The sequence below is a fragment of the Jaculus jaculus genome, chromosome 1, assembly GCF_020740685.1.
Source record: "Jaculus jaculus isolate mJacJac1 chromosome 1, mJacJac1.mat.Y.cur, whole genome shotgun sequence".
Taxonomy (NCBI): Eukaryota; Metazoa; Chordata; class Mammalia; order Rodentia; family Dipodidae; genus Jaculus; species Jaculus jaculus.
This window is the reverse complement of record NC_059102.1, coordinates 236,425,211-236,450,337: the sequence shown is the minus strand read 5'-3', so window position 1 is coordinate 236,450,337 and position 25,127 is coordinate 236,425,211. Positions and strand designations below refer to the sequence as shown.

Genomic DNA, 25,127 nt, shown 5'->3' with positions numbered 1-25,127 from the left:
CACCACAGGGACATACAATATACCAGACGTCTCTCTATTCCTTAGCAAAAATAAAAGGAAATGTCTTTAGTTTCTACCTCCTGGCATGAGACATGCTTTATGCTAGAATTTAAGAGGTTACCTTATGGAAGGATTTCACTGTATATCTTTTCTATCAAAAAATAAAACCCGAATAAATGTTAATATGTGGTATTACAGCATGTGCCTAATTTCCCAATCACTACATTAAAAGTAAATTTATCTGGTACTTTAACGTTTTAATGAGTGCAAACTAATTCATGAAGATTTTGGGTTTGCATACTGTAAAGTCTAAATTGTGCCTGAAACCAATTCCCATCACATAGATATTGTCCTGCAAATAATACTACAGGGACCAGGATCACTCTAGGTTTGAAATTCACACATTAGCTTTATGTTTTCTATCTGTGTCATGATTACCCTGACCATTTTTAAAGTACTTTAAATATTTATTGAAATAATATTTCAAGTGTTAATTACAGTGGTAATGAAAACAGCCAAATGCCACATATCAAGAATGAGTGTTTATCCGTATTGTTAATGTGATATGTTAGATTTCATTAAGCAGTAATGGGGTAGCAAATGAGTCACAAATTACAGTTGCATCTGTTACTAGACCACATTAGTGCCAAAATAACAGCAAATGCAGCCATAGGGTTATGTTCATTAGCCAACCACGTTTGTGGCCAATTCATCCCTTTGTTGCTGAAAACTCAGGTTACTGCAGTGAGAAATTGATGGGTTTTTTTTTTCGGGGGGGGGGGGATGTTAATGTGAGAATATACACATCAGATTATCAGATACTTGATTCTGCCTTTCAAATATTTTATTAAGCATCAATGTTTCATGTTGATTGACTCTGCTAAGATCCTCAAGGTGACCAGCTGTGTGCCATAGATCCCTATAGCTTGTGGTCTCTTTATCTCTGGTGACACCCACATCATATTTGTCAGGATCAACATGCAAGAAATATTTTTCCTCCATCCCCCAATACACACATACCTTGAGTTTGTTTATCTTTTCTTTTATGTGGTTATTATCTGGTATCATAATTGATAATTTGAAAATGATGATTTTCAGATCTTAATTAGATCTCTTTACGGATAATAGCAGACTCCAATTATCTCGTACCAGTTCATTCTTTCAAATACTATTAATAATAAATGAACTACATCTGTGACCCTCTGAGCTAGGAATAAAAAAGAGCTGAGTGGTACCCAGCCCTTTCACCTCACCAAAATATATATGTATACATAATAGTCATCTTAGATGTTGGCATTTCTTTTCTCCCCTCATAATCCATGTTCACTAAAAAAGTACTTTATAGAGTTGAAACCCAAGGCAACCCTGAGGCGCATCAAAGACCTTCCTGTGAAATGCACACAGCCTGTGAGAGTCTTAAGAATAATGAAGAAAAACAGCACTAAGATTTGTGTAGGTTTTTAGATACACTTTTCCATCTAAGTAAGCAGGCCACTTGAATGTAGTTTAGTGTATCTTTGTATCTGTTTTCTCTAGATAGTCTTCAGAAGCTGATAGAAATGTTCTAATAAACACATGCTAAAATGTTCATGTAACAGAAAATAAACCTTCTTATAGTTTAAATAAAGGCACCAGCACCTTTTAATATGAGCTACAATGATCCTTACATAAAACATTGCATGACACACAGTAACAATTTCCATAGGTGCATTCATTACACTTGGGGATATGCCAATAAGCAAATTTTAAAAAGAAAAGAAAAACCACAAATTTAATATGACTTGTTTTTATAGGTTGCGGCAGAAAGTAAACATGTGTAATGTTCACTTCTGGATTAATGTTGTGTGTGTGCTGCAGAATCGTCAGCATTTTATGAAGCATGTGGAACGCGTAAGCGGTTTGGGCTGTTCTGCTAACATATCAATAAAGTGGCGATTTGTTATATCGCCAAATCTAATGTCGCGGATGCTCCAGCTAACAACAAAGACAGATGTTGCTAATTAAGTGTGCATTAAAAAACTGTTAATACTGATACTCCATTAAAACCATATGATAATGAGACTTAAATCTTTAATCAGAATGATCAGCAAAACTTTATATATGGAAATCTGTGTTTAAGATGTTTTCATTTGAGAAATAAATATTTGGATATGTAGTGTTTCCATGTCAAGTCTTCTAACCTACAAGGAGGAATGAAATATAGTAACTGAATGTGAGACTATCTATGTTTTCTTTCCTTTTAGCAGACATTCCACACGCCCAGCCTGGGGGATGAAGAGTTTGAGATCCCACCAATCACGCCTCCTCCTGAGTCTGACCCCACCCTGGGCATGCCAGATGTACTGCTACCCTTTCAAGCCCTCAGTGACCCATTGCCTTCCCAGGGAAGTGAATTCACACCCCAGTTTCCCCCTCAAAGCCTGGATCTCCCTTCCATTACAATCTCAAGAAATCTGGTGGAACAAGATGGAGTGCTTCATGGCAGTGGGCTGCATATGGTAGGCACCACATTCATTGTTCATGGGTATCCTTTTCATCTTTTACACTCACATGGTAATGAAATGAGGGGTCATGTTCTGAAGTATGCTCTAGCTTGTCCATCGTGGATTAGTCCTACTGCCCTGTAAATGCAGGAGCCATACTGGATTATTACTTGGTATGGAGCTGAGTAACAGGCATATAAAAGGATGACCAAGACCCTTCCAACAGGAAATGATCTTTAAGAAGTATGAGTAATTGCTCCGATAGTAACAATCTTCCCTTGCCTTTGGTATAACATAGAGGTATATTTGAGTGGAAGGTTTACCCTGGTGAGGTTTTAGAATTGGAAGCCCTGTCTAGGTCTTTTGAACTGATTGGATTATAGCATCATGTCTATGATACCTGGTTTGCCCCAACCTCAAATGGACTATCAAACGGTGATACAGAGAAAAGGGGCAAAAGCAATTGCTTATGACCAGTAGAGGAAAATATAGACTGGATTATTATGTGAAATACAACTAATTGTATTATTTATTGCCCTAAGTATCACATAAGGCTCTCTAGAGACCAAAGATCACTAATGCAATAATTTGTGTTTTGTTTTTCTTAGTGTGCTATTATAGTCAGCAATATGCAAAAGTATTTTAAACTCTTCTGCTAGGATTATCTCCCCCCAAGCACAGTATATAATGTATATTTGTATCTAGATAGGGGAGGTAATAAACAGTCATTTAAAAACAAGATTAATAGTTTATGGGTTTTTTTTATGAACCCTGATAAATGAAGCAGATGTGTTGGTATAACAAAAAAAAACACAAATCTTATTGCTTGTTTACATATTTTTCTACACATGAGGACCATGCCAGTGATGTTTATCAGTTTCATTTTTAATTCCCCAGATAACAAAGTATGATTGTGAAATATGTAGTGTATTAGTGGTGCAGAGAGCTGGTGTGCACACTGAACCACAAGAGCACTTTCCCAATATGACTGCTGCAGTATCATTTTCTTTGCTGTGATCTTTTATGTTTGAGCTGAATATGAGGGTTTTTATTTTTACTTTTTAGTGTGTGTGGGGGGGGATTAGTAAAGAATGCAGTGAACAGCCGGGAAATGGTCATTAAGTATTTATAAACATTTCTTGACATCATGAATAATTGTTTCCTGTGAACTTTCTTACATTTTTATCCCTTTGACACTGGACTGGAGGATTCTATCTTTCTCTACAGGCAGGCTTGTAATATGCCTGGCAAATGATAAAAAAAAAAAATAGAAAGGGTGTTTAGTCTCCAAGGTGTTTGCCAGGGTTCTCCTTGATTCATAGATGCTCAGTCAGGCTCATTCAAGTTGCAGAAATAGTTAAAAAACCATATAATGTATGCTAAAATGTGTACTTTATTAAATTGGTAAATATTTATTAATAACATAAAAATCTGCTTTTAAATTAAACATCTGATGAATTACCTTGCCTTAAAGCTATAAAACTGTTATTACTGCTATAAAAAAGTGTAAAGGAGGCATTTTGACTATGAAATTTCATTTCATGGTCAATTGAATTTACTCTATTGGAAAGAACTAAAGATGGAATCATAAAATAATTATGATATTCACATACACTTAAAGAACAATGCTTTCCTGGGCTGGCGTTAGGAGGGAGGACTCAATTTTTAATGCCCCTTTTGTAATGTATGGCTAATCACTAACGCGGTTGAATTATTTCATCGATTTTTGAAAGTATAGGTACTTTAGCTAAGTGCGGGCTCTTGTCATGGTGTTTACGTGGACCTCAGCCCATTTATAACTGCCGATCTCAAGTTTTGTTGAACCTGAGTGCTATTTATTTTGGCTTGAAACAAACTAATCTTGTTGGAAATTCTAGTCGAATTTCACCTTGAAGAAATGTCATGGGATTTTAAATCACAAATGTTGGAAAAAATAAAATGTACTGGGACAGAATTATGATGAATACAACATGTCCCTGGCTTTGTTCTATGGGCTACTGACACGCTCACCTGTAAACCTGAATTCAGAATTGCCAAAGGCATGGTTAAAAATAGGTTATGTCAAGGTTCTTCTGTATCTCCCTCTGGGTCCTGAGTTGGCTAGCTACATCATAATACTCCATGGAAGCCTCCTCTGAGATTTCCCACAGGAAAGTCAACAGAAAAATAATAAATAACATTTTATACATCATGCACCCAGCTTCTGGTGCATGTGGAATATTTCATATCTTATGTAAGGATGAAGTTTTATTATTCAAATGAATATGGCTGTCTGTTAAGGGTTGCTACATTGAATTAAGACTATCATAAGAAGAAAAGCCAGTTTGTTTGTATAGTATACAACCAGCTTTTCTTTTCCCCTAGAGTTTCTTAGGTTTTCCTTTAGAAAGACTGACAGTTTGTCATGTAACTGATTAGCCGTATTATTGTTGACAACACAGTACAACATGTTTATCTCCCTTAAATTTATGCCATGATATTTAAAACCAGAAAGCAGGAACAAAAAAAGGGAGGGTAAAAGAGTCCAGTGATTAGCATTCATGTTTCAGAATATGCAAATGCCACCCTAGTATTCAAAAGTGAATGGCTGAAAATTGAATGTCCATGCGTTTGTGCCTTCAAAGAACAATTTTGATTTGCTTGTCATGGGCAGGAATGTTTTAAAACAGGATGTGGTTGGCAAGTCAAAATCAACAGTAGGTTTTGCTTAAAAATGTGTTACTTCTAAGCATTATTGTCAGTTCAGATGATCATCTGGAAATTATTTTAATCTACAAAAGATGGCAATTCTGAACATCCACAATGTGAGCTCCGAAGGTTTTTTTTTTAAACACCTCTCTATAATCTGCCCGGCCCGCTGAGTAGCACTGACATCAGTAGTACATCAATTTCAGAAAGTGGATTATTTTTACTAGACAGCTATTGTGACATATTGGGTCAGTCATAAATGAAAGATATTCATGCAAGCATGCAATACTTGTAATGAAGTCTCACTCTGACCTTCTGTATGATTGATTCTGTAATTTAGTTTTCTCAGGCAGTGCCTGAAATGAAATGAAATCATGTTGAACAAGTTTTGAATACCCACAGTGCACCAGGAGAAGAAAAATCTGCAGCCCCAGAGGCTTGAGAGAGAGCAGATGAACGATTTATCTCTATGCTATTATAGCCTTTGCCAGCATTCAACATTTCTTTTTTTTTTTCTTATTTGGCTTAAGTACTTAATTCTGCAGGTAGCTGTAAATGGGAAAATAAAATGCTGTTCAGATTTAAAATGACAGGACAGGAGTATGTGCAAGGGACTGATAAAATATCTTGAATAGAACTGACCTTTCATGTTGCTGAAAGTTACTGGGGGATTCATCCTCATAATTACCATATAGATTATTTTTATTTCTTTCCTGCAATGAAACATTTCAGAGAGCAGCAGTACTGATTGAATGAAAATTGAACTTGTTAACATTCTTTTCAGCTCAGCCTGTTGTACATAACAGAAGGTTAGCTTTGATGAATTTCAAAATTCTCTTTGATATCTAAGAAACAGACAGTAAAATAATTGTCTCTAGTCTGATAGTTTGTATGCCCCCCAAAAGAGAATTTATAAAACACACTGATAATTCACACTCGTTTTCTTCCTGTATTATATTTAGCATGTAGGGGACCTACCCATTCAGCTCGGGGTTTAATTGTGATAGCACGTTTATAGAAAATGCTATGTTGCTGCTCTCATAATATCAAAGGTAGTATTGGAAAATTGAAAAAGACGGATGGAAAGGAAGTATATTTGAGTATGGAAGAATCTGGATCTGTTAAGACTAGAGGGAAAAAAAAGGTCCTCTGGAAAAATACTCACACACAAAAGAAAAGTCTAAGCTCTTCACATGTTCCTAAGACTCTTAAGCCATAATATAGATCAATACCATTTATGGTACGAGAAATGAGACTTTATCAAGACAATGCATCTACAATTACCAAGCTTCTTTTGTAAGTTTTTATAATTTTTATAAGATAGGCATGGTTCTAATTTTGAAGATGAATTACTTTTTGTCTTTACTAAATAATTTTCATGCTTTTATACTTTAAAAAAAAAGCAGCCCACTTTCAATGAACACATTGTTTTTAGCAATGTTGCTTAATGTGTTACAGATAAAACAGTTATTTCATGGGTCATTAAGGTGTTTAATGTGTGGAACGTTCTATTAAAACAAGCCCTTATTATTATTATGAACGTGTTCATCTCCATTGTCAACAGAGGCTGTGCAGCTAAGTGCCACAGCATGGCTACTGCTTAGCCAGGGAGGGACCAGCAATTTCTCATACAGATTGAGTGATGATTTTACTCCTGTATTTTTAGGCCAGTCATTGTTAAAACCATTTACTGTCAGTTAACAATGGAAAAGGAGCCAAAACCACGCTTGTAGTGGAAAAGGCCCTAATTGTCTGAACTGTAAAATTAAAGTCACAATTGACCTTAGCTAATATTTGCTGAGTACCTACTAAGTGCTGTGAACTGTCTTAATAACTAGACATGGACCATACTATTTAGGTTGCTTTCTTGATGACTGGGGCCTCTTCATGTGATCAAAAACTCTGTCTGGGGGGCTGCAGAGATTGTTCAGTGGTTCAGGTGCTTGCCTGCAAAGTCTGATGACCTGGGTTCAATTCCACAGTACCCGTATAAGCTAGATGCACAAAGTGGTACATATATCTGCAGTTTGTTTCCATCAGCTGGAGGCTCTGATATGCCTGTTCATTCTCTCTCTGGGTGTGTGTGTGTGTACTTGCAAATAAATAAATAAAATACTTAAAAAAAAACAACTGTCTGAACATTGCTTCCACGATGCTTATCTCCCAAACCACCTTTAAGGTAAGTGTTACTATTGTGGCTTGACAATTGTTGGCCAAATATGCCAGGCAATAGCTACTTTTCCTGCTGATTTTTTCTTTTTTCTTTTCTTTCTTTCTTTTGTTTTCTTTTTTCTTTTTTCTTTTTCTTTTTCTTTTCTTTTTTTTTTTTGGTGGAGCAGATAGTCTTATATAGAGATTAAAATAAACATTCTTTCTTCTTGGCCTGTAAATACTGCTGACGCCCATGCAGATGCTGCTTTTTAAGTTAGTGTCAGGGTCATCTATTAAAGTAAGAACATGTCCCAAATTTCTAACTCAATTAGTTAGTGTGCAGCATGATAACACAGGACAACTTGTTTGATTTATAACTTTTCAAAGGAAACATCTTTCAAAAGTTAAGCAATAAGTCTATTTCTGATTGCCTTCCTCTTAGCAAATATCATATGCAGTTGAATAGTCTATCATTCAGATTGCAGAGTAAAACTTGACATGATGGCACAATATGTTTTAGAGGGGTGACAGGTACATTTCATGGTTACCCCAGTTCCTTGCATTCACAGCACTTGTCATTCTGTCTCCTTTGTTTGTTTACCGCTGTCCCCTCCTTGTCAGAATGAAAGGCTGGGAGGGCAGGAGCCTCGCCTGCTGCTGCTTGCTGGCATTCCTGGGCCTGCCTCAGTGGCTGAGCTGGCCCACACTAGTTTTTAATACTTGTTTCATGCAATCATGAACAAACAAAAGAACAATGGAAGAGTATCTATTTGTTAAAGTATGCCTTGGCTGCTAAATTAGGCTGGAGAGTTTAAAATATACAAGAGCTGAAGAGGTGGAATTTCTCTTGAAAATTTTAATTTAGGATTGAAGAAAATAAGCATGGACTGACTCTCTAATAAAACAAGAGTACTATTTTTCTTTTTAATTTATTTGAGAGCGACAGACACAGAGAGAAAGACAGATAGAGGGAGAGAGAGAGAATGGGCGCGCCAGGGCCTCCAGCCTCTGCAGATGAACTCCAGACGCGTGCGCCCCCTTGTGCATCTGGCTAACGTGGGACCTTGGGAACTGAGCCTCGAACCGGGGTCCTTAGGCTTCACAGGCAAGCGCTTAACCGCTAAGCCATCTCTCCAGCCCAAGAGTTCTATTTTTTAAGTGAAATACTATGAATTATTTAATGATGAACTCTTGAGAATTTTATTATTTTATTTAAAATATTTTATTTATTTATTTGAGTGAGAAAGTGAGAGAGGGAGAGAATAAGCACCCCAAGGCCTCTAGCCACTGCACACAAACTCCAGACACATGCTGGTATATCTGGGCTTTACACGGGTCCTGTGGCATCAAACTGGTGTCCTTCCTCGTTGTAGGCAAGGACCTTAATCAAAAAGCCATCTCTTGAGCCCAAGAATTTTATTTTGCTAAGATACTGTTAATTAAATTTAGGGAAGACTAGTTTTCATAACACTTTCATGTGTAGGTGATGATTAAGTAAAAATGACCTAATACACTGCCAATATTTTGATGAATGTAAACTTGGCTGGATGTGGGTGTGTGATTACGATTAGCTTGAATTTGACTTAACTTTATTTGTCTCAGGGCCTACTGGGGTTAGAAATGCAGTAGCTAAGCACAAATGTTGGATTGATTATTAATTTGGAAATAAAAGTTTTAACAAATGCTATAGGATATCACTAGATAATTGAGCATAAAATTACTAGCCCGAATCTCATATTTGTAGTTACTCTGGTATTTATTAACACAGAGTATTTTTTATTACAGAAATTATTTAATTATTCCATTTCTCAAGAAATATTGATTAAAAACTGGCACAGTGGAAATCTATTTAGTCACACTCCCTAACATATTTGGGTTCTTTGCTTCTTAATTGGATGCTGTCCTCCAATATGAAAACCTGACAAGGGATTGTTCTAGAGAATATTTACTCATCAGTGCACACAGAAGGCACTTAAAACATTTGCAAATGAAATTGAAAATGTCTCCTATGATGAGATCAACCCAGGAGGAAGGAAGCACCATTGTAATGTGTGTAAGCAGATAAAATAGAACAATAATCTGAAATACTTAAAAATAAAAACTCAATTTAAAAGCATATATCTTGCCTTTGTAAAACAAACAAAAATCCCAATACTAAAGGAAGCGTTACTATGCCAAGATAAATTCCACAGTGCTCCAGCCAGAATGGATGAGTTAAAGGGAGTAAAATAGGTGCCAGAGTTGAGTTTTCTTGGTTCAGGAAATAAGAACACTCCACATCCATCTCCCTCCCTACTCTCCCAAGTTATATCTGTGACTGACTTGCAGACATGGTCATGTAACACAGTGATTCACACAGTCGGGAAGGGTTTTGCTTTTAGTTTTCTTTTTTAAAATTTTTTCTCAGTTTTTGAAAACATTTTCCATGATTATAAAAAATATCCCATAGTAATACCCTCCCTCCCCTCCTTTTCCCCTTTGAAATTCCATTCTCCATCATATCCCCTCCCCATCTCAATCAGTCTCTCTTTTATTTTGATGTCATGATCTTTCCCTCCTCTTATGATGGTCTTGTGTAGGTAGTGTCAGGCACTATGAGGTCATGTATATCGAGGTCATTTTATGTGTGGAGGGAGCACGTTGTAAGGAGTCCTACCCTTCCTTTGGCTCTTACATTCTTTCAGCCACCTCTTCCACATTAGACCCTGAGCCTTGGAAGGTGTGATCGAGATGTTACTTGGTACTCTAGTCACTTCTTTCCAGCACTATGATACCTTCTGAGTCATCCCAAGGTCACTGCCATCTGAAAAGAGAAGATTCTCTACCCAAAGTAAGAGTAGCATTAATATAAGTGTGTGAATATTAAGAAAAGTGCTTACTAGGCAGTTTGATAAGCATATTATATACACTTATCTAGACATCAGCAGATGTAACACCCTGAGGGTTCATAACTACCCCTGTTTTAAGTTTTCAGTATCAGGGATATAGTCCCTCTCTGGGAGCGGGACACAAGTCCAATTGGAGGGCAGTTGGTTTCCACCTTGACAGACATGCCACTATTGCACCCATTGGCTCATTTGAGCTGGCTGACCAATTATAAGGCTTGTAGTGTCCGCTGTTGAGCATCTTCACTGGTGGTGTATCTTTCTCCTATTGAACTGCATGCAGATGGCTTCTTCCAGCTTTCTGTCAGCTGGTCTATATGGAGGAGGTTATCAACTCAGTTCCAGCAGGATTTCTCAGTGGCCTTGCAGCCCAAGTATGTGGAGTCTTCAGCAATAGGGTCTTACCATCAATTCCTGGTGGCAAACCAAGGGCCTCGGCAATGGCCTATAATGTTTTGGGGGCATCAGGGACCTCGCTGGCCAACAATTCACCAGAAGGTATCCCATCCCTGACACTGAAAATTTTCTAGCAACAGTCTACGGCCCTGAGTGTTCTGTTGTCCAAAACTGAAGGCTTCCATTTGATTTTTTAAAAATATATTTTAAAATTTTTTGCTTATTTTTATTTATTTACTTGAGAGTGACAGAGAGAGAAAGAGGCAGAGAGAGAGAGAATGGGTGTGCCAGGGCCTCCAGCCACTGCAAATGAACTCCAGATGCGTGTGCCCCCTTCTGCATCTGGCTAAACATGGGTCCTGGGGAATCAAGCCTCGAACCGGGGTTCTTAGGCTTCACAGGCAAGCGCTTAACTGTTAAGCCATCTCTCCAGCCCTCCATTTGATTTATTTATGTCCTCTGAAATTTTGATTAACCCTCCTCCACCTTTCCTTTACTCAATCTCTTCCCTTGACCTCATTTTGGGCCTTTTCATCCCCGTTAATCTATTCTTCTAGTTACATATATACAATACCAACCTATTAAGTACCCTCCCCACTTCCTTTCTCTTCCCTTTGTATCTATATTTTAGCTTACTGGCCTCTGCTACTGAGTTTTTTCCTTCTCACACAGAAGCCCAATCATCTGCAGCTAGGATCCACATATGAGAGAGAACATGCAGCACTTGGCTTTCTGGACCTGGGTTACCTCACTTAATATAATCCTTTCCAGATACATCCATTTTTCTGCAAATATCATAACTTCATTTTTCTTTACCACTGAGTAAAACTTCATTGTATAAATGTGCCATAAATTATCCACTCATCGGTTGAGGGACATCTAGGCTGGCTCCATTTCCCAGCTATTATAAATTGAGCAGCCATAAACATTGTTGAGCACGTACTTCTAAGGAAATGAGTCCTTAGGATATATGCCTAGGAGTGCTATAGCTGGGTCATATGGTAGAACAATCTTTAGCTGTTTTAGGAACCTCCACACTGATTTCCACAATGGCTGGACCAGATTACATTCCCACCAACAGTGTAGCAGGGTTCCTCTTTTTCCTCATCCCCGCCAGAAGTTATGATCATTTGTTTTCATGATTGTAGGCCAATCTGACAGGATTGAGACGGAATCACAATGTAGTTTTAATCTGCATTTCCCTGATTACTAGTGACGTAGAACATTTTTTTAGATGCTTATAAACATCCCCGCCAGAATTTATGATCATTTGTTTTCATGATTGTAGGCCAATCTGACAGGATTGAGACGGAATCACAATGTAGTTTTAATCTGCATTTCCCAGATGACTAGTGACGTAGAACATTTTTTAGATGCTTATATGCCATCCGTATTTCTTCCTTTGAGAACTCTATTTAGCTCCATAGCCCATTTGTAATTGGCTTGTTTGATTTATTATTTAACTTTTGGAGTTCTTTGTATATCCTAGATACTAATCCTCTATCAGATATATAGCAAAGATTTTTTTCCCATTCTGTAGGTTGCCTCTTTGTTTTATTCACAGTGTCCTTTGCAGTACAAAATCTTTGTAATTTCATGAGGTCCCAGTGGTTAATCTGTGGTTGTATTGCCTGAGCAATTGGGGTTATATTCAGAAAGTCTTTGCCAAGACCAATATGTTGAAGTGTTTCCCCTACTTTTTCCTCTAGCAGTTTCAGAGTTTCGGGTCTGATGTTAAGGTCTTTATTCCATTTGGACTTCATTCTTTTGCATGGCGAGAGAGAAAAATCTATTTTCATCCTTCTACAGGAACATATCCAGTTTTCCCAACACCATTCACACAGTAGGGAAGGATTTTGCTTTTTAATTTTCTTTTAGTCTTTAAAAAAAATTGTGTTTATTTGTTTATTTGAGAGAGAAAGAGGGAGAGAGAGATAGAATGGGCATGCCAGGGCCTCTAGCCATTGCAAAGGAACTCCAGACACATGCGCCACCTTATGCATCAGACTTTACATGGGTACTGGGGAATCAAACCTAGGTCCTTTGGCTTTGAAGGCAAGTGTTTTAATGTGGAACCATCTTTCCAGCCCTCCTTTTAGTCTCCATTAAATCAGTGAGAAAGTCTTAGTTTGGGGCTGGTACTTCTTTCATGCCCTTCTTTTATCCTTCCCAAAGAAAAGAAAGCAGAACTTGGCTTTCAGACACAGGCAATATCAAGATATACACTGACTCTCATAGTATTCCTCTTTTCTCTTGGTATTTATTTGTCATTCCATTTTCCACAATCAAGCCTAGTTTTCCTTTTATGTCAGTGCTCTGAAGTTTCCTTTCAAATATAAGGTCATCCATGTTTTAACAAAACACTCAAATGATAAGTGTTCAATAATAAATGGGGCTTGGAGCAGTTTAAGAAAATGAGGGGCTGCTATCCGAACCTTTCATTAGTTGGCTTCTTGTTTAAAAATGGACAAGGACAAAGAGTCCCACTGACCCAGCACAGAGAGAAGCAAACCTCAATGGAGAGGCCCTCTGCGCTGCACAGTCTGGAAGGCTTTGTTGGATCTACAGAGGTATGTGGTGGGTAGAAGGCAGTGTCTTTGTAGTAGAGCAGATTATGAGGACCATGGCCTGTCAGCTCTGAATGGCCTTTTCTGAAACTGGATATTAATCATTGGACTGTCTTCAAAGCATAGACTGAAGTGATCTCCTACACATTTATATTGTATGTGTGGAGCTGATCGAGGTGGGTTTAGAGGGTTAGTACCCCACTAGGTAGCCTGACACTATGCTTTTGAATATTCAGTGGAGGCTTCTGCTCTTTGACTATTTCAGGATTTCTTAAGATAGTCTGCCTACCTAGTCACTTTCTAACCATTCCTCACCATCCAACCTTATGGCTAGCCTTACTTTCTTGGCTTCTGGTCTCCTTACCTATGGTGTACTGCCTCCTATGCCAGGCATTGGTACATTGCCTCTGGGTGCTCTGCTTTTTCTCCTGGCCCTTACTTTCAACCTCCCTTTATATCTCAGCTCACTGGGTCCTCTCCTCAAGGAAGCATCACCTTAAATATTCTAGCCCATTTCCTCCTCTCCAGTCCTGACCTCATCTTGCATGTGGTGCCCACGAGCATATGCTGCGCTGACTTCCACATGCTGTGCTACGTTTCTAGGACATGCTTCATCTGGTTCCATGGTTGGCCACCTTCAGCCCAGAAATCACCTTTCTCAAGAAGGCTCTCTTACTGGCCTGATCAAGCACATACTCATCCTGCCTCAGTGACACTTTTTTTTTTTTTGGTATATTTTATTTTCTCCATGACATTTATCAGTTGGAATCCCATTTATTCACCTTGATTCTATTGTTTGGGTTAGAACATAGGCTTTTTACATTCATTCCCACCACCCTACCGCCCCAAAGTAGATCTAATACAGTAGTTCTCAACTAGGCAATTTGTACGTTTGCCAATATGCAGAGACATTTTGTTCATCACAGCTTGGTTGGAGATGGGAGGCCACCACAATCTGGATGTTAGAGAGAGACTGGAGACATGGGTCAATAGTCTATACTGTGGGGCTAGGAGACGGCTCAGCAGTTAAAGGCACTTGCTTTCAAACCTGTCAACCAGAATTTGACCTTCCCCTGCACCCATATAAGGTCAGATGGGCAGTGGCATGTATGTCTGTGGTCATAACACAGTGATGGGAACTGGAGCCACAAGAAGCCAGAGCTTTTGGACCAGCTAGGCAGGCATTGGTTTGCAGCAGTAAGGGACCCCATCTCAAAGAAAGTGGTCTAGGAAGCAGATGCTTCGAGATTGTTCTTTGGTTTCTACATGTGTGCTGTGGCATGTGTGCACCCATACACACACACACATATAAATTTTAAAATGTACGGTGGCAGGCTTGCATCTATACACACACACACACACATGTAAATTTTTAAAAATTAACAATTTAAAGGGTGCCTTTCCCCTAACAAAAATTTTCCAGATCAAATGTCAATACTATGACATATTGAAATTCTTATTTAGGGGCTAGAGAAATGACTTGGCAGTTAAGATACTTGCCTGCAAATCCTAACAACCTGGGTTCGATTCCCTAGTACCCACGTATCCATGTAAGACCAGATGCACAAAATGGTGTATGCATCTGAAGTTCATTTGCAGCACATGGAGTCCCTGGCAAACCCATTCTCTCTCTGCTTAAAAATAAATGAATAAAAATATGAAAAGTATCTTGTTTAATATCATCAATTGACAGTCAGGAAGATGCAAAAAAGAGAATGAAGAGCCGGGGGTGGTGGTGCACGCCTTTAATCCCAGCACTTGGGAGGCAGAGGTAGAAGGATCACTGTGCATTTGAGGCCACCCTGAGACTACATAGTGAATTCCAGGTCAGCCTGGGCCAGAGTGAGACCCTACCTCGAGAAAAGAGAGAGAGAGAGAGAGAGAGGGAGGGAGGGAGGGAGGGAGGGAATGAGTTTTTCCCAAATCCTGAACAATTAGGATTTGATACTTTAGATATTAAATATAACTGCAGGTCTGGGAACACTGCTCAATGGTAGAGTTCTTACCTAGCATGAGTGAAGTCTTAGGTTAGATCCCAGAAACACAAGGGGATATAAAGATATGCATGCATGCACACATACACATATACATATATATATATATATATGTTGAAAATGTCAGCATTCAGGCCTTATTGTTGGATACAATCCTAGAAATATTGCAATCCACTAGTTGCTTTGCCTTTCAGTTGATCAGTGATAAATCTTTCAAGATCCATTTTTAGTAGGGAAAGTGATTTCCGAAAATATGTTACATTTCTTTGGGTTGTATGCATTTTCTTATTGTGTCATTTGTATTGGGAAAAATTGTGATCTTCTTTTGTGAAATATAAAGTATTCTTTCCTATGCTTTGTTCAGTAAATGTGATAGTTCATCCTAACTTTTGTTTAGGGTAATGTTTCAATATTGATTTACGTATTGAGTTTCCAATTTCTAAAAACATAATCATTGGTATCTTGGCTTTGCCTGCTGGGCACACAGTAGGTGCTGTATGTTAACTTTGAAACCAAACTGCTATCCTTCTAAGTGGGAATCCTTATATCCAAGGAAACATCTTTTTATTTTGCTCACAGTGGTTCTGGGGATTGAACCCAGAGCTTCACACATGTTAGGCAAGTACTTTACCACTGAGCTATATACCCAGCCCAGAAACCTCTTCTAAAAGATTGATTTTTTTAAAAAAATAATTGGAGTGGTTAATAATTGGTGGCCCTAAAGGAGCTTGAATTTCTAAAGGCACACTTTGACCATTAATCTTCTTATATGATAATCCTCTGGCATCAGAAGTTATTATAAGTTAACTGTGGGCCATGGCAAACTTGGCACATTCTGGTGCATCGATTATATGAGTCACAACTTCTTTGAATATATTCCAGAAGCCCTTCATATCTTGTCCTATAGGAGATAAGAAGGGTTGGGCCAGCAACCTTTTGGGTCTTCAGACAAGAATGTATTCTCACCAACAATATTTTCAGAATGATTTTCTTATGGTTTTCTCAAATGCAAAAGAATCCTATGTTTTTGGTAGTGAAATAGGATGAGGGAACTCCACTTTTGTTTTTTTTTTTAATTTTTGTTTATTTTTATTTATTTATATGACAGCAACAGACAGAGAGTGAGAGAGACAAATAGAGAGAGAACAGGTATGCCAGGGCTTCCAGCCACTGCAAACAGACTCGTGCATCTGACTTACATGGGAACTCCACTTTTAAAATAAATGGGCATGGAATTGATGTCATTAAGGATGTCATTAAGGATGATGATGATGATGGTGGGAATCCTATGGCCCATTCTTCTCTCTGTCTTCTGTTACCATCTACCATTAGGACACTATTGCTTCCCTAGCATACCCTTTTTCCTATAGATCAAGAATCATTAACTAGCTTGGTGACCCTAGGGAATCACTCTGGTCTATCTAAGAATCAGCATCATAATAGTGTCTAACTCAGGGGCTTAAATTAGAAAACACATGTTAAATTCAGCACAGACCCTGATATTTGGTAGTCACCGAGTAAAGGCCCCTTTATGGCACAGTGACCTCCACAGTCCATCACAGCACCTAGCTTCACAATAAAATCATGGGTGGCAGGTGGGTTAAGCAAGATAGGAAGGCATGCTTCTTAGTGATTGCTTTGCTGATAAGACACATCCAAAACATTGCAGTTGTGGGCATGCCAGTCAATCTGGCTGATTTTTGCAGCGGGAGTTAAATAAATTGTCTACTGATGATAAATCAGATTGTTACCACTCTTGGCCATACCAGTTAGTTAACATTATCATAGAGTCAAAATTAAAATATGTATTTAAATGAACTCTGGAAGTTGATGCTGTAAAACTTCCAACTTTCAATAAGACTAAAAAGAGTTAGAAAGCATCTGAAAGTATAGATGGAGGGTAAAATTAAGAATAAGATTACAGGGGAGCCACGTGTGGTGGCGCATGCCTTTAATTCCAGCACTCGGGAGGCAGAGGTAGGAGGATCGCCATGAGTTCAAGGCCACCCTGAGATAACAGAGTTAATTCCAGGTCAGCCTGGTCCAGAGTGAGACCCTACCTTGAAAAACTGAAAAAAAAAAAAAAAAAAGAAAGAAAGAAAGAAAAGATTACAGGGGGTTGTAGAGATGGCTCAGCAGTTAAGGTGCTTACCTGTAAAGCCTAATGACCCAAGTTTGAGTCTGCAGTACCCATGTAAAGCCAGATGCACAAAGTGGCACATTCGTCTGGAGTTTGTTTGCAGCAGCTAGAGGCCCTGGTGCACCTATTCTCTCTCTCTGCCAGACTTGGTGGTGCACAGCTTTAATCTCAGCCCTGGGGAGGCAGAGGATTGCTCTGAGTTCAAGGCCAGCCTGAGACTGTATGGTGGATTCCAGGTCAGCCTAGGCTAGAACGAGACCCTTCCTCAAAAAAAAAAGTGGGCTAGAGAGATGGCTCAGTGGTTAAGGTGTTTGCCTGCAAAGCCTAATGATCTGGGTTTGAGTCCCCTCCTACTCACATAAAGCCGGATGCACGATGGGGCACATATATTGAGGTTTGTTTTTTTTTTTTTTTTTTTTTTTTTTGCAGTGGCTAGAGGCTCTGGCATGCCCATTCTTTCTCTCATTCCCACTTTCTCTCATTAATTAATTAATTAAAAAGAATATGATTACAAGTCAATTCCTGTTACTAGGAATGGACATAAGTAAACAATGGTTGAGCCATCAAAAGAACATGAAAGAGTAGACAGACAGATAGCCCAGAGTTTCTAGAAAAAATGGGCACACATTTTTGGTAGAATTCCAGTTAGAAAAACTGGACAGGCAGCAACCCACTTTTGTGACTCCCATGTGTGGAGGGCCTCCTGCCAGTGGAATTTGGTGCTGTGGAAATGATGGAGAAAGCCTTGCCAGTGAAACAAGCAAAAGTGGGATTGTTCTGGTACTTATATAATTTTATCCAGGATTGGAGAGTAACTTAATAATTATGAAATTATTAAGAGATTAAAACTTTGTATGCATAATAACAAACTCTAAGCCAGGCCTGGTGGTGCATACCTCTAATCCAAGATCTATTGAAGCTGAGGCAGGAAGATCAGGAGCTCAAGACTAGCCTCAGCTATATAGTGAATTCCAGGCCAGCCTGGGCTATATGAAATCCTATTTCAAAAAAGAAAATACTAAACTCTAGCAATAATTTTAACCATTTTGTATTAACTTCTGATTAGTTTTCTTTTCATTTTTGTTTATTTATTTGACAGAGAAAGCTGGAGAGAGAGAGAGAGAGAAGGAGAGAGAGAGGGAGAGAATGTATGCACCAGGGCCTCCAGCCACTGCAAACAAACTTTAGATGCATGCACCCCCTTATACATCTGGCTAACCTAGGTCCTGGGGAATCGAACCTGAGTCCTTTGTCTTTGCAGGCAAATGCCCTAACAGCTAGACCATCCCTCTAGCCCTAGGTTTTTTTTTTTTTGTTTTTTTTTTGTTTTTTTTTTCCCCTGGAGTCAAATGCTTTAATTTTCATTATTTGTATTTTGGTCAATTTGTCAAAACAGCATACACATATACTCATGAAAAGTTAAGATTCTCCTTTGGTTTTTTTGTTGTTTATTTATTTATTTGAAAGGCAGAGAGAGAGAAAGAGAAAGAATGGGCGCACCAGGACCTCCAGCCACTACAAACGAACCCCAGATGTGTGTGCCCCCTTGTGCACTGGCTAACATGTGTCCTGGGGAATCAAGCCTCGAACCAGGGTCCTTAGGCTTCATAGGCAAGCGCTTAACCACTAAGCCATCTCTCCAGCCCAAGACTCTCCTTTCTTTATCCCTGCATTCCAATCTCTTATAATGTGCCATTGTTGACAGTTACGATAAACCATTTTTTTAAATATAAAAATGATTTTTTCTATAATTATATTGCAACTTGTCTTTTCATGTCTTTTCTATCAATTGAGATTAGTAACTCTTCAATGGAGGTGATTTTGCCCCCGAGGTCATGTCTAGAGACTTTTATTGTTACGACAGGTATGGGGAGGTAGGTTGCTATTAGCTGTAGTGGGTGGTAGCTGAGGAGGCTGCAGGACTGCCTATGTGACCCAGAAGACAGGGTCCTATAAGAACTGTTACCTGCTCCATGTTATTAGAGCCTAGATTGAGAAACTCTGCGTTAGATCACTACACATCAGTCTAATTCATTGTCTTGAAGAGCTTTGTAACACTTTGTAGTATGGTGAGATCATAATTTACTCATCTGGTTTCCTTTGATACAGATACTTACTTGGTGGCATTTAGACATTGACTAGTAAGAAACCAAGTACACCAGTGTAGTTATTTACAATTCATTGTGCTTCTTTAAAGAAGAAAAAAAATCTGTATCAGAAAGACTCCAAAGAACAGTTAAGAATTCTTAAGCTTAGTATAAAATTAGATTTTGGGTCATTGAGAGTCAAGAGAATTTAATTTTCATAAAACATAGACTCTAAATGACAAGTCTAGAAGGAGTCATTTGAAAAGCATGTCTTCATTTTTATATTCTTTGGAATTGAAAAAGAAAAGAAGAAGAAAAGAGAGAGAATCAATAGTAGCCCCAATGCCTTTTCCACAAATCCCCAAACAAGGAAGGCCACTCTGGAAATCAGTGAAATAGCTTCCAGAGAAAACAAGATCAGATAGGGAAGTTCCTACCTATTCTTTCCACATATATATTTTTTTAAAAAATCCATTATTACATGAAATCATGGTGAATCCAAGCAAAGAAAACAAAGTGAGTTTAAGTGAAATGTTATCTAATCCAGAAGATCCTGAGTGATTTCTATGTGTTCTTGATGGACCCTGGTTAACCATGAGGGGTGCACAGAAAGGATACCCTAAGGCAGATAGACGGTGCTCTGTGAAACCAAAGCTTTCTGTTTCTCTATTCCTCCTCACTGTGTGTCAAGGGCATTTCTAGAAAGATGCAGCAAAGGACTGACTCTCCTCCTCTCACACAGCTGGATGGAGGGTCATGGAACCAGTAATGGGTGTGAGAAGGATGCAGACCCACTAGTGAAAATCCAATGGGATGGTCTCTGCTTCAACCCTCCCCCGCCCCCATCAGTTTCCTCCATGAATAACAAGAGTTTTGAGCTTGTCTTTTTTTTTTTTTTTTTGGCAAACGATCTTTTTCAAAAAGTCATCCAAGGTTAGTCCTATACTGAAACAACCTGGGCGACATCTTCTGGTGTTGTGCTTCTGGTTTTTCAACTTTGTGGCTTGAGGCTTTGTATTTAATTATTTCACTGTGAACATCATCCTGAAGTAGGCCAGATCTTTCAAGGCTATCACAGCTCCAACCTATCTAAAGAGCTTCTAACCTCATCAGTTCATTAAGAGTTGGAAGATCTAAAATGCTTCCCCTTTTGCTGTTACCTTTATAGGATCAGAACCACACACAAGTGTCACAGTACCGTCAGGATCCCTCCTTGATTATGAGATCAATTGTCCACATGACCGATGCTGCTCGCTCTGGGGTCATGCCTCCTGCCCAGCTGACCACCATCAACCAGTCTCAGCTCAGTGCACAGCTGGGCTTGAATCTTGGAGGGGCCAGTATACCCCATACTTCTCCTTCGCCTCCGGCAAGCAAATCAGCCACTCCATCGCCTTCCAGCTCCATTAACGAAGAGGATGCTGACGAGGCCAACAGAGTAAGTCAGAATGCAGTCCACCAGCTCTAGGTCTCATTGCATTTATTTTTTCCTTGTGCTTTTGGAGAAACCCTTCAATTAATGGTGTTTTCTTTGCTTCACTCTTATTTATTTTTGGTGGAAAGGGTATTGAACTAGAAATTGGAAGACTTGGTTTCTTTGTACTATAAGACATTAGGCAAGTTATCTAACTCTTATAGTCTCAACTTCCCTAATCTGCAAAAGGGTTTTTTTTTGTGTTTTTTTGTTTTTTTGTTTTTTTTCGGAATCTCCCGGAAATGCTAAATTCTCCAGAGATTCTAAACTGCTCCTGCTCTAATTTGGTATCATTGTGAATAAGTTTCATCTAATTTGGTGTCTGACCACATTTTGATAGCTTTGTACTTCCATGAAAGTTTTCACTTAGTGAATGTGAATTATTGAATGCCTTTTGTTATGGAAACTATTTTTGAATGTTCACAGACTGTAAGTACAAGTTTTCTGAATGTCCATCATGGGTAACTTTAATGAAAGTGAATATTGAAATGGTACATAATTACTCACCATGCTTTTGTTAATTGTATATTGTGGACCTATCCTGTGCTGTGTAATTTACTTTGTTCTGCTGATAGAAAGTTTTTCAGAGGACTGAGGATATAACTGGTAGAGAGCTTTCTTAGTGCATGCAAGGCCCTATGTTCTATAAGTAGCCCCCCTCAAAAAACAATTGTAAGAGAATTATTGCCCAAGGGACTCTCCACTGGAGTTGAATAGCAATGTTTAAAACTAGTTTCAGATGTGATTAGTAGCATAATTGATGGATTGGGTGTCCTGAGATGATAATCGATTCTGCTTGGGAGAGTGATTTGAGGAAGACTTTATTGAGAATGTTGTATTTGAATTAGATCTGAAAGGATGCATAAAACTTTGTGAGGCAGAGGAGGCTGCATTCTCCTAGAGGGAACAATAAGGAATGAAGGGAAGCACATGTCAATTTATGGGTTTCATGAAGTTTAACCTGGAAGAGGAAAGAAACAGAAGAGAGAAATGCTTTAAATGTGGTTCCTTCTACTGGTAGTGGATAACTAATTAATTATTAGCACATGGGGATGGACTAAGCAAATTGATGCTTCAGAAAGATAACTTTTGGGGCTGGAAATGGCTTAGCAGTTAAGGCATTTGCCTGCAAAGCCCCAAAACCCAGGTTTGATTCCCCAGGACTCACGTAAAGCCAGATGCACATGGTTGTGCAGGCATCTGGAGTTTGTTTGCAGTGGCTGGAGGCCCTGGCAAACCCACTCTCTTTCTGTCTGTCTGCCTCTCTCTCTCTCTCTCTCTCTCTCTCATTGTTACTCAAATAAAAAATGTTTTAAAATTTTAAAAAATATACAACTTTGGTTTTCTATAGAATGTCTACAAAGGGAGGATGGAGAGAAAAGGAAATTAATTAGAATGCTCCTTCCTTTGTTTCTTTTTTTTTTTTTTTAATCAGAGGAAGAAATGGGCAAGAGATACTAGATTAACAAGACATTTACAAGGGAGAAGCATTAGGACATAGTGAATGAAGAGATATAAAATGCATTTTAGTTTGAGACCCAGCATGGATATCAGTAAATGAAAAGTTCCATCGGAGAGAGAAATGCCCCACCCCACAAGAGAATGGGTTTGGCCAGCAGTTGGATATGCAGTGCTCACATTTGAGTCTAGTTATATAGGCTCAGTTTATTGGAATTGACACTGTAGGTTCAGAGACTATATCCATATAGGCATAAAGATAGTGGGGAGATCAGCAGTTTTAAGGAAGTATAAGGAGCAAACAAGTACCAGGTCATTTCAGTAACAAATGGAAGAAGAGAAGCAAGAGAAGATTGAGTGATGAGCAGAGAAAGGAGGGGGCTAGCTAGAATGATGTTGTGGGAAGCAAGGGGATTTCAAGAGGAAGGTTTGGTTTTGTAACATCAAATCAACACTTAGTTGGACATAGGGATGATGAATGCAGGGCTAGTAATAGCCTTTCAGACTTGAATGTAGTGACAGATAATAGTTAAGGAAACTCAAGGCACATAAAAAGCACAGCCAGGTCGCAGCTGCTCTCTCAGCAGGGTGGGGTCCTTTCACTGTACATGGATCATACAGAAATTGTCAGAATGATGGAGAATCTTCTCTGTGACTCATAGTTTACTTCATTTTAAGTGTAGGTCTAGATTTTGTGTCAAGATAAGGAATCCAGTATATTACCTTTTAAGCAACCTGAGGAAAAAAAAAGATTAAAATGACTTTTAATTTTTAATTATACCTTTTCTACTCCAGATTTCTTAACTTTTTATGTCAATTACCAAAACAGTTTCTATAGCAGAATGCATCCCACGCTTTTATTTAAGTGGTGGGACTATTTGTGCATAGTTTGTCCTTAAAAAGTGATGATGGTTAGGGAAAAATCATACTTTTCCAAGATAGACATTGAAGGGTGCAGACGTCTGAATATTGTTTTACAGAGATTGAAATTTGCCTCCTTTCATTTGGGAAAAGCTGCATAAGAATTGCTGTTGGTTGGAACTTTTTGGCACAAACAAGTGCCAGAATGACCTCTGGGAAAAGAATATAGTTGTTAGAGTCCATTAAAAAATGTGTATGTATCTTTATTTCATTTTATTGCTTGCTAAAATGATTTTTCATATTTTACTTATTTATTTGATAGAGAAAGAGGGAGAGAGAGAGAGAGAGAGAAAGAGAGAGTATGGGTGCTCCAGGGCCTCCAGCTACTGCAAATGAACTCCAGATGCGTGTGCCCCCTTGTGCAACTGGCTAACGTGGATCCTGGAGAATAGAACCTGGGTTCTTTGGCTTTGCAGGCAGATGCTTTAACTGCTAAGCCATCCCTCCAGCCCTAAAATAATTTTTCATTGAAGGAAAACTTGGCTCCAGTTAAAGCTGTAATTGAAAGGTGCTTAGTTCTCCTTCAAATTCAGATGCATTAAATAAAAATCTCACTTATTCCAAGAACTTAGAAAAAAGATGGTATAGTCTATATAATTATCATATTGATGGTGTGAGCAGAGAAACTGGACTTCCTGAAGATAAGGAGATGTGCCTTTATACCTTCTGAATCTGCTGGTCTCCTGTATACATGCTGTTACCATCCAAACAGTGCAAATCTAGAGAAGTCAGCATCTTAAAACTTTAAAGAGTCATTGCTCTCCAAGAAAGTACTTATAAGTTACCTTTAGTAATTGCATTAAATTCCCAGTGATACTCCTTTAAAGAGTTAAGAAAATAATATTTAATAATATTTATACTAAGATTCAAGTTCATTAAAAGCCAGTTGGTAAAACTTGAATCTATTATTACTGATTGGGTCCAAACCAGGTTTTAAAACAGATTTTCACAAACATGAGGATTCTTGATGAAATTAACCACGAAGTGCCTTCAATGTAGGTATGCTGTAAGCAAGGGAGGAAAAAGAGAAAACCAAGGTTAGTAAATCATGTTCCTTCCTTCTGCTAAGTATATCAATGACATCAATAAAAACAGATGATTGTAGACAATATACCCAAAGCTTAGTTGGATGTAGATTTGGGGACATATATCCACATCATGTCTGTGGTTCTTAATGGACACTCATGTTAATTAAACCTGTGTGGCAGTGTTCTTGCATGCAGGGTTATTTGCCATATATATAAGATGCATTTTTCTATCCATCTCCTTGTTAATCTTGGTGACTTTCAGTATCAACTCTTGTTCTTTTACAGATTTTTTTTTTATTTTTGAGGGAAGCCCAACAAACTAGCCTTTAAAAAAAAAAAAATCAGGAAGTGTGAGAGCAAGAGATAGAGAGAATTGGAGCACCAGGGCCTCCAGCCACTGTTATCGAACTCTAGACATGTGTACCACCTTGTGCACAAGTACCTCCTTGTGCTTCTGGCTTATGTGGGATTTGTGGAGTCCTTAGGCTTTGCAAGCAAGCACCTTAAACTGCTAAGCCATTTCTCCAGTCCTCCCCTGTTTTTCTTTTCTTTTTTTTTTTTTTTTTACAGGTTTTTAATCTTATGAAGAGTGTCAATTTCTTTTCTATATCCAGTTAAAGTGGCTTTGACATTTTTATATTTCGTCATCTTGTCCTTTAGAAAGTTATTATTATTTTAGAAAATAAAGATGACCTTTTCTTTATTGTGCAAGTGTAGTGATTATAGCTAATTCCTGTTTCAATTTCCAGAGGCTCATTAACCTCTTGTAAGAAGAAAAAAAATAGCCTTACAAAATTCAATTCTGACCAGTCATATACATGACATGTGACCTCGTTTAGAATGTCTAAATGTGAT

General features: G+C 38.4%; 1 protein-coding gene across 4 annotated transcripts in view; it reads left to right on the top strand.

The window, feature by feature from the left end:
- Tox3 (TOX high mobility group box family member 3) overlaps nt 1-25,127 on the top strand; it is a 123,472-nt gene that overhangs the window by 89,193 nt on the left and 9,152 nt on the right. For 2 of the 4 annotated variants that reach the window (XM_012950230.2, XM_045160406.1), the window contains exons 3-4: nt 2,247-2,498; nt 20,560-20,829. In XM_012950230.2, the coding sequence (XP_012805684.2) occupies nt 2,247-2,498; nt 20,560-20,829 (522 nt within the window). Of the gene's footprint in view, nt 1-2,243; nt 2,499-20,559; nt 20,830-25,127 lie in introns of all 4 variants that reach the window. The other 2 variants (XM_045160393.1, XM_004664854.2) reach the window with 1 other exon arrangement.